Below are 13,092 nucleotides of genomic sequence, written 5' to 3'. Positions count from 1 at the left end.
ATTTAAAAAATCTTACTCTGCTGTTGCAACTCTCCTTCATTCCAGTTGTCGTGGCCTGGGTCAACCCTTGAGGATCTTGGCAAGCCCTCTACAGCGGAAGAAAGGAGCAGTCCTGACGCTGAGCTCTCACCATGTCTCAGGAGGAATTTGAGAAAGCTGCTGCTATGGTCCGGGAAATGAAGGTGCCGATCTCAGACCAAGAAAAACTGGAGATTTACAGTCTCTACAAACAAGCCACCATTGGGGACATCAACATCCCCTGCCCTGCTCCAACTGATGTAATAGGCAAAGCCAAATGGGAGGCCTGGAATGGACACAAAGGGATGAGCAAGGCTGATGCCATGAAGAATTACATTGCAAAAGCTGAAGAACTGAAAAAAAAGCACGTAGCTAAAAATTAAGTGTTCACAGATATCAGGCAGCCATGTGGCATTAGCAGGCTTTTGACCCAACATCCCTGTTAGGGAGTTTCCTCTCACCCCTTAGATCAATGTAGAGTAGCTGCCAAGCCAATACAACTGTAATCAGCAGCCATGGAGTGTATATGACTGAAAAAGTTGTGCATGGCCTTTGAAAGTCTATACGAGTGCGGAAGTTCATTTTAGGATAAGGATCGTTCAATCATTGTTTATGATTTTTGGTAAACTCTTACCGATACTTAAGAGGCTTACTTCACAAGCCAGTGTATTTGCTTAAAGGAACACCCTCCCTTTGAAAAACACATTACTGTCTATCAGTGTTGCACTTATCAGAGTTACAAGTGCTGCTCAAGCTTACTGTACATAAAGGAACGTGATGGGCTGTTTGACTTTGTGCATTGGACAGCACTTTGTACAGTTTCTCCCCTACTAAAATGGGCCTGTGGAAACCAGATAATTAAATAAGAAACCACATTGCCAATATGTAATCCTGGGGTGTGGAGAAGACACACCACAGGCAGCCTTTACAAGGTCAAATGTTGTGCAATCATTAATCCAGAACAGGCCAGGATTAATCTAGACACAATCTCTCCCTCTCCACTTTAATTTCCTTTTAACGCTTCAGATTCTGTGCTGAAGCTCAGTTCCTAACGAAGCATATCAGTTTAGCAAGCTAAAGCGATACAACCCCATGGCAAACCTTTGATTTAGAAACCATTCCGTCTCTCTCTCACTGGTGCCAGGGTGGGACGTTGTTACTAGATATATGCAAATAAAAACTGTACGATGGGGGCTCATTGAGAAGTCAGCAGCTCTCACTCCCACTATAAGTTAATTGCTATGGCAAAGATTGTGATGACATTAGAATGATGATGCCAAGGACCAAGAAACAGATGAATTCCTCACCATCCCAGTTGCCCTCTAAACAAAACACAGGATTACTTCCAAGTGTGTTATTTACAAAACCTTCCATGTGCCCTTCACACATGCAGCACCACGGCTGCTGCTGTAATGGGTAGAATTCCATTTTCACTTTACTTTACAGCAGCAGGTTGGGATGTAGACAGCGGTTGGCCACTCTGCTCTTCTGATTCAATGGAACTTTTTCCAACGAGCTTAAACTCATCTACTACAGAAGACAGAACGGTCTTATAGACCAGCCCAGGCTGGGGAATGAACTCTTCCACCAATTAAGGAACCACACCAAACCTCACCATCTTCTGCCCCAAGTGCAAGGTGTATTTCTTTGACCTGGCCCTCTGTAACAAACCTATAGTAAAGTGGCATGTATTTAATATATAATTGAAAAAAACAGACACCCAAACCCCACTTCACTGCATGCACGCTGCCCCTGCTGAGATGAGGAAAGAAGAGACACATGACAAACACCAGTGACTTTGTGCATGACTGGAATGTGTTTAGGCCCAAATCCACAAAAGGTATTTAGGCACCTAATTCCCATTGATTTCAAGGGGAGTTAGGCACTTAAAGACCTTTGAGGATCAGGCCTCCAACTACATTAAGGAGCAGGCTTTAGGACAATATATAGAAGAGTGTACAGAAGGAACTTTGTCATTGGCACGGATGATCACACCCGTTAAATTTTTACCAGTCATGAAAAGCTGGATTTTAAAATTGAACTGCAGTCAGTGACAGCCACATTTCATTGTAGTCAAAGTCCAAGTTCAAACAGCAGCCACCTGGTTTGAGTTTAATAATAAGAAAGTCTCCATTTCACTTTCCTGGCTGTCCTGCCAACTGTGTCTTTTAAAAGGTAAATGATACAAAGATAAACCCAGAGCTTAGCCTGAGATTGTTACAGCATCCAACACATTATTAAAATGAACCCACCTCTTTGTTGTGTGTTTGTACAACACTTAGGAGCCTCGGGCCCTTGTTTGTGGGCACCAGACACCATCACACTGATGTATATAATTTCATACTGGGCTGTGTGAACTGATAGGTTGAGATCCAACCATTTGAGAATAAAAGCGAGCATGCTACTCCTGACACTGGGAGTACATTCAGATCCCATTTCAATACAAAAATTAGAGCCAGATCATTACAGTGTCATGCACAGGGTCTGAAGCTTTGTGTGTGGTTAATGCATCTTCACATCATGTTATGTTTTAGTTGTATGGTATTTGAGGCACTTCAATCCAGGCAGAGCTTTTCAGGCATCTGGCAGCACTGCCTGGCTGAGATAGTCAGGGAATTCTCCTCCCCATTGATTGTTTCAGGCACTCCCCAGCATTGTGATGTCATCACATGCAGGACCCAGGCTGTGACTCACCCTAGAGGCACCACAGAAGGGGGGCTCAGCAAGAGAAGGAGGGGGCTGAGACACCCGGAGCATTCACTTTGCAGAGATAGTTACAGCACGCTGCTATCTGAAAGTTCACACAACTGTGGAAGTCCATTTCAGTTTAAGAATAGGCCAGCCAATGCTGAAGAAGTCTATGAAACTGTTACCAATAATTCAGACTTAATTGATAAACTACAAAAGCGTATTGGCTTAAACAACACCCTCCATTTGAAAGTGACATTACTATCTGGAAACGTTGCACTTAACTGAGTTAGAAGTGATACTTAAGCTTACTGTACATTAAGGAACTTGATGGAAAATATTGCTATTGTTTTGACTGTATTTGATAGCTTTCCATAGTCAGCTGCACCCATACTGAAAAGAGTCTTTGACACTATCCCTTTAAAAGTGAACAGATGTAATAGTAGGTTAAGACAATATCCAGCACATGCTCAGAACTAAACAGTTTCAAACTGGGCTTTGAGAATGTCTCAGTGAACAACAGCTGAGATCCAACCCTCCAGAAATAAGTTTGAGCATATTATTCCCAACACCTACTGTATGTTCACAGTCCATTTCAATATGAGCATTAGACAAATCTGTAGTATTAGGCAGAGTGTGAGGCCCAAGGGGTTTGGTGCATTTTCACATCACAATATAAATACAGATGTTTTAACTGAAAGAAATTCCAAGCAGTCCTTTCTCCTGTGTAGATCATAGACCTAGACAGGATGATGCAGTGACTTTTAGGGTTCTGATAGTACTGCACACTGCAAGAGAAAAGGGTAATAAGTTTTGTCTTACAGTAGAGGACCAAAATAATTAGAGCCTCGGATTAACTCTTTTGATGTGTGCATTCATGAAAGCAGGTTGAAATAAGAAACCACAGCAAAAGAAATTTAACACACTCCTCTCTACAGCTTCCCTCTTCCAGGCCTGTTACCCCTGTATATAGCAGATTATGTTAAACAGTAACTACTACCTGCAAATGAAATGGCAATCTGCACCTGGCAGCTGAGGCAAGCGGAAACATTTACTTCAACAAATATCATTTTTGTTCAAGTGTTTCCTTGTTATCCAGTATAATTTGCACAGACATAAGCTCCCATGTACTCCAATATAATCGTTAGCCTTAGCTCTGGATACATTAAAGTCAGAGTGTGCATACAATGTAATCTAAACCACACCTACATTCAAAGCTCCCTCCCCATACTGAATACCTAGTCTCACGTGTAGTATCAATTACAAAGAAAAAGGACACTATTAGAATAAATTCTTAAGATATCAGGGGTCAAAGTGAAAGACCGGTAACAAACTTAACATTACCACTATTAAAAACTGAGGGGGAAAGCATAGTAACGGGCCCACTATTACTCCAACATTGAGCTACTTTTTCTTTCAAGTCTCTCGTTAAAGTTGGTTGTTTTGTTTTAGTTTTACAATTGCTACCTAGTTGAACTGAAAAAAGTTTAGCCCAATCTTTCAGAAACAAAAAAATACCAAGAAGCTGAACGTTAAGAGGGCCCTTTCTGCTTAAATCAAAGACTAATTTCAAATATTTTGGTGTTTATTATGTTAAGAAATTGGATGAAAGTAAGTGGGTGACATTTGCTTGCTAGTTGATTTTTGCTCACTTGTTTTTGTAACACAAGAGGCTAATTGAACTTTTCCCAGAGAATTATTAAAAACCAGTAAGCATATGCAACAAGTATATTGTAGATATTTATTCAGAACGTGCCGATTCTACAGTTCCATCAGCAACAGCAGGCATTCAAGTCAGTTCAACCCAGAAGACAAGTTGTTAAATTAACACACTTAAAGCTAATTTCAAGACAGCTATCCATTTGTCACTTTACTCTTCCCCTCTCCCAAATAATAAAGTCTGACTGGCTCTAGTTTGGAATGTCAAGTGTTTGGTGCACTGCAGTTAGCAGATAGATATAATGCAGCTTAAGGTGCATGGAAGCCATAGGACAGACCTAGTCCAATAAGGCCTATCAGGGAATCCTCAGCTTTTCACATTCTCCAAAATAACCTCATTTCCTCTGGCCTGAAAGGATGGTTTGAGACAGAGCCAGGATTTTATGCTGAGTGGGGAAATGGAAGAAGAGTTACACTGGCAGTACAGAGACAAAACACAGCTTTTGAAGAGGTAATGAGCATATTTCTCAGCTGTACCAATGAAGTCACACATTTTAAACTCTGTATTGGTTCTTCCCAAATCAGTTCCTGCATCATTCTTTAGAAATTCTGACGCAGGAAACATACTGGTTAATGTGTCTAAAAAAAAGTCTAATTCCACCCATTGATTTTGCCCAGTATTCTATGTCGCACTTTTGTGTCGTGATGGTTTGAAAGCTAAGAAGCTTGGACTATGTATTTTACCTTCTGTTGATTCAGGCATTTATACTATGCTCATCACGGTGCTCTCATTAGTACTGCAGTGATTTATTTAATGTTTATCTGGAAAAAAAGATAAGCTATGCTCAAACATTTTAATCATATGCCAGCTAATAGCAACTGAGCTATCCACCTACATTTGGCTTCAGGGAGGTTTTTCTCAGAATCAAAACCTAGATGTCAGCCTTAGGGTTTAGATAGGGAAACTGACCTGCATAGCTACAGCAGGACAGCTATTCCACTAAGAGCTAGATATTTATTATTATAATTATGCTAATCAATTTTCCCATGTAGACAAGCTCTCAGTTCCAGATTTAATCTATGTCATAAAAACACAATACTTGCATTGTTCACAACAAACAGTAGCTAACCAAAGGCTTTTTCTTTTCCATGTGCAGCAGACTGAGCATTGCTAAAGCCACTGACCGTACAAAATGCTCTGTAACATACACAACTAGTCTATTTGTTATTATACCACCATTAATGTTGTCCCTTTCACTTCATGGCAATAAGTTCTGGAGTTGTCCAATACATTTTCCATGAATGGAACCAACCATCAATATAACATTTACTTTATTCTTTAACCTATACTTTATTCTTTAACCTATACTTTATTCTTTAACCTATACTTTGCTTTGAAAGCAAGTATTTCAACACTTCCAAAGAGCTTTTTTCCACCAGCTCTGAACCACGAATTTTTATTCGGTTAGGTTTAGCAGCATGAATTATTTGGAAGAGAACTGCTAATTGGAATAAAATACCATAGTTTAATCTAATTAGTTAGTGTTCTGATCCTCCCCCTTGCCAGCGTTCTGTTTTAGCGCATACAGTAAATTCATTCTGGTCTTATTCAGCAGGGTGAATTTGAAATGGAGTTATTCTTCACTCCGAAATCCCTGCAGAAAGATAGCTCAGTACACATCCTGCAATAGATATATGCTACCTAAAATACCGAAAAGATGCAGCTAATGTCTAGGCTAAACTCTGGTCTTTCTCAATCCAACAGGAAAGAGAAAAGCTTGAGAGGGTGTCCTATTACAAGTCCATGGCCCCCATGTTATGAAATCAAGTGCTCAATCTGTGCATCACAGCACAACAAAACTTTCCCACTTTTCTTCCATAGACTTTTGCAAGGGCATTGCACACTCTCTCACTGAATGGGGACAACATGACTGCAAAACCGGACACATTTTACAGGTGTTTAGCAGCTAAAGGCATCGTTTATGAGACAATTCTCTTCAACTAAGCAGAAGTCTTCTGCATTTTGTGCTTAGCAAACCACTCGTCACTTTTGTCTGCTGCCATCGCCTGTACAAATAGAAGTGAACAATTTGTATAATGATAAAGTTATTAAAAGAACAGCCATTTACAGAAGCAAACACGTCCAGGATTCTGCTTGGGTTAGCGCCAGTCAGTCGACTGGATGACTGCAGTCAGTCGACTGGATGACTGCAGTCAGTCGACTGGATGACTGCAGTCAGTCGACTGGATGACTGCAGTCAGTCGACTGGATGACTGCAGTCAGTCGACTGGATGACTGCAGTCAGTCGACTGGATGACTGCAGTCAGTCGACTGGATGACTGCAGTCAGTCGACTGGATGACTGCAGTCAGTCGACTGGATGACTGCAGTCAGTCGACTGGATGACTGCAGTCAGTCGACTGGATGACTGCAGTCAGTCGACTGGATGACTGCAGTCAGTCGACTGGATGACTGCAGTCAGTCGACTGGATGACTGCAGTCAGTCGACTGGATGACTGCAGTCAGTCGACTGGATGACTGACTTATTCACCAATAACGACCAACTCTTAAGTTAATCTGTGATTACCTAAAGCAAACAATTCTACCACACTGTAAATGAAAAACAATGCTCTTTGGGAATCACCTCCGGACTTCAGTACAACAAAAGCAACAGACACTCCCTGCAACAATACATGTTAGTTTCAGAAGCAAGTTAAAAAAGGTACGGTGAGTGACTGTCACTGCTGCACCAGATAAATGTATCCGACAAAGTGATTTGGTAAGACACAGGCATGACAGGATCAGTGTCTCCTGCTCTGAAACGTCCCTTTTCTTTTCACACTTTTCCTGAAACCACTTGTCATTTCTGTAGCAGCAGCCCATTATCTTGTGAAGCTGTTCTACTGCACTGAGCTGATTGTAGTTACAACCAACAAGCCACTTTCCACTGTTACTTAGGTTGATTTGTAACTGATACTTTGCACTTCTAGCATCGTCCATTCTGCAGCCCCCTCTGAAGTGAGGAGTAACACCCAAGTGGCCACCACAAGAACAGGGAAGGAAAATTCTTTCCAGGATACAGAGGCAAACCCCCAAAGCTATTTGGGATTTTTAGCATCTGAAGAACTGCATGAAGCACTCATCTGAAAGACCCCTTTAGAACTCAGTGTAGCTGCCTTTGAAGGACTAGAAAGGCACTGGACCGTGTTGGGATTTTAAAACATACAGGTAGTCTATGCATTTCTATCCTGATGCTCAGACCTCTCCACCAACAAACAATACAGAGAATATATTACTTACATCATCTAACAGCTTGTTGCCATTGGGATCCATCTTGGAAAGCTCTCTAAATGCCTCATCTCCTACAAAGCAGATTTCATGGTTGTCCTAAACCAGATTTAACAGGAGAGAAAGTGAAATTGCCTGAGGGGGAGACTGAATTAAAGTTTATTCTGTCTCTATTTCAAACATCACTCACGGGATCAGCCAGGATAACCACTTGCACTGTTGCTTTTCCAGGGGTGTCCAAGCTAACTAGGGGCGTTAAAATCTTCTGCTTCTCCTTCTTCATCAGTGCTTCAATGTTTGGCAACTTAAAAACAAAGAGTGAGCTGAAGGTCAGTTGTGTCATATCAGGCTGCGATCATTTACTGTACCCAGTACTCACATCTCCATCACATTCTCACCAAGAGAAAGTTAAACACAACCTTCATTTGATGTTATCGTCTTGTTCACATAGTGACGTGAGAGACCTTCAAGTGGCTATCGGTATTACCATGAGTCACCCTCCACATGGCCAGCCCCCATAATATGGGAAAGGGCCAGAGGAAGAAGGAAATCAGTTACCTCTTCCTTTGGGCAAGAGAAGGCAATCCGCCCAAAAGCTGTGGCATGATCCACTGCTCCGCCAATGCCCTGCAGCTCCAATTTACACTGAAAGAGAGGGATTGAAAGAGTCTAGCTTGCAGGGAAACTAATCTGAAGACAAAAAAAGAATTCATACAATTTTTATTGCATTTTTGCATGCATGCCAATCAGCGTTACATAATAAGCTAATCATGTCAAAGCCACATATGCTTATTTCCCAGTGCATTAAGGTAGTAGTGACCTCTGTCATCTTATTTGAAAGAGAGGCTATAAGCATATACAAAAAACAAAAGCAGAATGATTCACCCTGAGTATTTGATAAATTTAGTCTGACTGCAAATTACTGAATGGATAATCTCATGTTCAGGTTAACCTCTTTGTAGAAAGAGCAGCTAGGGCCCCGATTTCCCTTTTCACTCAAAATTACCATATTTCATGGTATCTTAACCTTTATGCCTCTTTCCTGAGCAGTTGCAGCTGGGGTTCTCATTTTTATATGGCTATTTGCTTGCTTTAAAGAAAGGCCCTACATATGAAATGAAGCATGGGCATTATTATGCCTATACTTTAAGTCTTTTAGATTAAAAGTTAAGAGCAAAACTACTAACAAATTTGACAATTCCACCTTTTTACAGTATGTGCTTAGCAGGGAGGCAGGATCGCAGACACACTGAAAAAGCAAACATTTAGAAGTTTAGAGAAACAGCTGTTCTCAGTAAGATGGTTTTATTTATTTATTTAAGGTTCGGTCATTATGAAATGAACCAATCCCACAACATACTATTTTCAAAGAATGGTCACTTCTCTAAACGACTAACCTGGTTATCTGCATAGCCTAGCAAAGCCCTTTGCTTTTCCTCATTCGTCTCATAAATTTTCATTCCCAGCAGATCAGACCAGTAGCTAACAGACTTCTGCAGGTTCGAGACTGCCAAAGTTACTTTTAGCACGGGATCTGCAAGATTGTAATAGTTTCCTATTAGTGGTGTGTATGTTGTCGTTTTAAACTCTAGGTTTTTGTGCTCATGATAATGGGAAACAAATAGCAACAACATGAGGCAGGCACACTTTCCCATAAATCTTGGGCAAGCCAGATTTGCAACCTCTTCTGATGTTCCAGCTCTCAGTCTCTGATGAGAAGAGAAAAGGGTATGTGTGCGTTACCTTGCTGTGGTTGTTCTTTGTCTTCCAGGTAGAACTTGTATCCTCCTGGGGCTTCAGTTTCAAATATACCCCTTGCAACTTCTTTGAGTGGCCATCCCATCTTCCTGGCATTGCTCACTGCCTGGCTGGACATAAGAGTCATGCCCTAGCAAGGATACAAAGCACAAACATGCACCGATACACCTGTGCAAAGATGCACCAACACCATCTTTTTGGTCAGCTGATAGATCTCCAAGTATCAGCACAGAATCCTAATCTTCATCCATTGCCAGGAACAGAGCAATCATCTATGTAGTCTCTGCTCCGTACCCCGGGGTAAAACACCTACTGGTGTCAAGAAAACCTCAACAGCCCAGATACTGGTTCCTTGCCCCCAGCTTTTCAATTATCTTCCTCCAAGAGAAAGCGGAGAGAGGGGGCAATAATTACACAAGTGGTCTGTAGTAAGAGTTGGAGCTATCCTGAACAAGGGCCTAAACAGCCTCTGAGAGGCTGGTTATCTTGCCTCTATAAAAACAACTCTGTCTGTAACACCTCTTACACAACAGGGAAATATGAAGCAGAGAGATGGAGTTTAATAGGCCAGATCCTGGCTCTACCGGTTTTTGCAGAGCTCACCAGAACAGCACTGACCAACTGGGTTTTGCAGAGGCAGTGGCCAATTCAAATCCAGAGTTCTGCCACCTTAGAGAAGAGTGGCTTCCATGACCATCCATCCATCTCTGACTCCGGGGGGGAGGAGAGAAAGTGAGTTCCTCCTTGGCTGGAAGTCCAGGGAAATAAAAGGGATGCTGCAGTTCTCCAGAATGATCTATCAGAAAGCTCCAAATTTTGCTGTCAGTGAGGTGGGGAGTGAGGGGCTCCCTGGAACAAATACAACTGCACCTCCCTGCCCAACTGCAGCATGAGCACAAAGCACCTCTCCCCACTTCCTTTTCCTTGCACAAAAGACATGCAAACAGCACCTGCAAGACTCCCCTCAGGGAACAAAAATGGATAGGGAATCAAACAGTATCAGGAAAGTGCATCCAAGACAGTCTGAATGGACTCCAAGCCAAAAAGCTCACAACAAGAACAAAAGAACGTTAGGACAGCAAGTGATATTTACCAGAAAGTCACTGCCGAGTCGATACTCTCCAACTCCATAATTGTAGGTCAACTCTGCAACAAAGTGATCATCTTCAGGCCCATAGCCCACCATTGTTTTGCTCCACTTTCCATCATAAGGGCTAGGACAACCATCACATTTATTTGTAGTCAGTATCAGACACAAACAAAGAAACCCCACACACAAGTAAGAAGTGCCTCCGGACAGGAACTGCATTACCAGTGGTCTAGCTAATCCAATATCCTACCCCTGACACCAATCAGTGCCAGATGCTTCAGGGGAAAGTACAGAAACCCATACCATACAAACTTTTATACAATACTATATCACTGAAAGAGCATGCCAGTCGGTGCCGACTTCATGTCCTCAACCATGAAAGGATCCTTATAGTTTTATCCTCTCCTATCTAGTTTCTTACGTAACAGCAGATGCAGCTCTCCTACAAATAAGTCTAATTTTGTTTTGAAATTTACTAAACTATTTGCTTTGATAATATCTTGCACCAGCGAGTTCCACTGGTTAATTATTCACCATATAGAAGTCATTTTTTTAATATGAGTTCCGGCTAACAGGAGCCGGCACTATGACTAAGGGATTCCCACAAAGTGTGATAGAAAACAGTAACTTTCCAGTAAGTTCTTAATTTAATAGATTCCAAGGCCAGAAAGGGCCATTGTGATCATCTAGTCTGATCTTCTGTAAAACACAGGCCAGGGAACTTCCCCAAAATGATTTGTAGACCACAGCTTCTAGCAAAACATCCAAACTTGATTCCTCTTGTGGAGGATCCACCACAACCCTTGGTAAATTGATCCAGTGGTTAATTACTCTACTGTTAAAAATGTATGCCTCATTTCAAGTCTGAATTTGTTTAGCTTCAACTTCCAGCCACTGGATCATGTTATACCTTTGTCTGCTAGACTGAAGAGCCCTCTGTTATCAAATACTTGATTCCCATGTAGGTACTTATGCACGATAATCAAGTCACCCCCTTTACCTTCCCTGCTAAGCTATGTTAATGTGTAACTAGGAAGGCACAACTGCACAGCCATCCAAAAGAATGATTAACAGTAGTTTTCATATGATTTGATCCATAATTTGATCCATAATCCAAGCATAGGAACTGCAACTATAGTGCAAGAGCTAGGATAAAATTAAGTGCCCTCAAGGTTCATGTTTCAGAGCATAAGCAGCTCACCAGGTGGAGTCAAAAAGCTATTTCCTCATCCTCATATAGGCAAATTGTAAAGTTAGACAATATATTCTAAGCTCTTTCTTTTTGAAAAGAAATGAAAGGCCACTGGCGGTAGCAGGATATTTTATTTTAACGGATTTATTTTGACTTAAGATAATAAGATGCCTACCCAAGGCACTAGGCTTCCTAATATCATTTACAAACACAATAAAATAAAATCCCAAGAGCATAAAGTATAATTTCCAATCAGGAACCAGTGGCTCAGATCAAAGGTATTTAGGCATCTAACTGCCTTTGAAGATCTGGGCCTCCATGACTACGTAGACTGTTGATCTGCCATGGCAATGCTTATGTTCCAATGTAAGCACCACTGACGCAAGAAGATACATTCTTCCTTCCTTCAAATGAAATGAGCAATGTTTAGGAAGCATGCTCAAGGGTCTATAAGTAAGCCCATTGGGTTAGTCAGCACCTGCAGATGTTTTAGTTTAGCTAGAGATTACAAAGAGAAATAACGGTACATACCCATTACAAGTAGCTTTGCATCCTTCCTCAAATTCTTCATGTCTTAGAATCTGGCAGATCGAACACATGCAACAAATAAACCCTGCTTAGTCCTTAACGGGAAACAGACCTGAGCACACCCCAACAGAACGCTTCGGGCACATCCGCCTCGTGACCAAAAGCCCGGGTTTGCGGGGCTAAGGGTAGCAGCGTACACGTTCAGACGCAGGCTGAGCCCGGGCTCTGGGACCCCACAGAGCGAGAGCGTGCCAGAGCTCGAGCTCCAGCGTCTTCCTCACCACCGAGCGGCCTGATAACCTGAGGGGAGTCAGCGGGCACAGGCCAGGCGCGGGTGTTGAACTGCAGCGCGGACACGCTCGCACGGGGCGGCCGCCCGCTGCGGAGCCGGGCTCTCAAACTTCACGGCACCGCGACCCCCCTCCCCCCGCCGCCCCCGGACAACGGGGTCACTCCATGACCCGGGGAGGGGGGGGGAGCCCGAGCCGCGCTGGCCCGGGGTGGAGGGGGGGGGGGGCGCGGAGCTCGGCTTCAGCCCCGGGTCCCAGCAAACCTAACGCTGGCCCTGGCGACCCACGGAGCCCCGCAGCGCTCCCCGCGCCCCGCCCGGCCACAGAACGGGGCAGCGGGTGGGGGGCAGCGGCGGGCCGGACGCAGCCGGCTGAGGGGCCCCCGCCCGCTCGCTCGCTTACCCTCATGCCCAGCAGCTCGCGGTAGAAGCGGGCGCTCTGGCCGCGGTTCCCCACTTTGAACACGAAATGCAGCGCGCGGCGGGCTCCCATTTCCGACTTCGGCCCCTACTTCCGGCGCGTGGCGATGACGCAAACCTCCCAGCCGCGGCCGAGTGAGGGAGCCGCGGAGGGTCACGTGC

At 43.3% G+C, this 13,092-nt stretch overlaps 3 protein-coding genes across 5 annotated transcripts in view; 2 read left to right on the top strand and 1 right to left on the bottom strand.

Moving 5' to 3' along the window:
- TLCD3A (TLC domain containing 3A) overlaps positions 1-134 on the top strand; it is a 20,772-nt gene extending 20,638 nt beyond the window's left edge. The window contains exon 6 of the mRNA XM_073315598.2: positions 46-134. The gene's annotated coding sequence lies outside the window, so the exon portion shown is untranslated. The remainder of the gene's footprint in view (positions 1-45) is intronic.
- On the top strand, positions 132-4,605 carry LOC140899696 (diazepam-binding inhibitor-like 5). The gene has a single exon (XM_073315604.2). The coding sequence runs from the start codon at positions 132-134 to the stop codon at positions 399-401; it is 270 nt and encodes an 89-aa protein (XP_073171705.1). The 3' UTR covers positions 402-4,605.
- On the bottom strand, positions 4,434-13,056 carry GLOD4 (glyoxalase domain containing 4). 3 transcript variants are annotated; one of them, XR_013634807.1, is made up of 10 exons: positions 12,914-13,052; positions 12,225-12,274; positions 10,505-10,625; positions 9,397-9,541; positions 9,051-9,187; positions 8,212-8,298; positions 7,844-7,957; positions 7,666-7,752; positions 5,748-6,432; positions 4,434-5,709 (listed from the first exon to the last, which is right to left on the bottom strand). XR_013634807.1 is itself a non-coding variant. In XM_073315595.2 (9 exons), the coding sequence occupies exons 1-9, from the start codon at positions 13,001-13,003 to the stop codon at positions 6,367-6,369; spliced, it is 897 nt and encodes a 298-aa protein (XP_073171696.1). In that variant the 5' UTR covers positions 13,004-13,052; the 3' UTR covers positions 4,434-6,366. The 3 variants fall into 3 exon arrangements, 2 of the variants coding, with proteins under 2 accessions (XP_073171696.1, XP_078705414.1); XM_073315595.2 differs by having other exon boundaries at positions 4,434-6,432; XM_078849288.1 differs by lacking the exon at positions 12,225-12,274 and having other exon boundaries at positions 4,434-6,432; positions 10,505-10,701; positions 12,898-13,056.
- Between the last annotated feature and the right edge of the window lie 36 nt (positions 13,057-13,092).

The sequence above is a fragment of the Lepidochelys kempii genome, chromosome 17 (assembly GCF_965140285.1).
Source record: "Lepidochelys kempii isolate rLepKem1 chromosome 17, rLepKem1.hap1, whole genome shotgun sequence".
Classification (NCBI taxonomy): domain Eukaryota; kingdom Metazoa; phylum Chordata; order Testudines; family Cheloniidae; genus Lepidochelys; species Lepidochelys kempii.
Note: the sequence above shows the minus strand (reverse complement) of the source record. Positions and strands in the feature narration are given on the sequence as shown.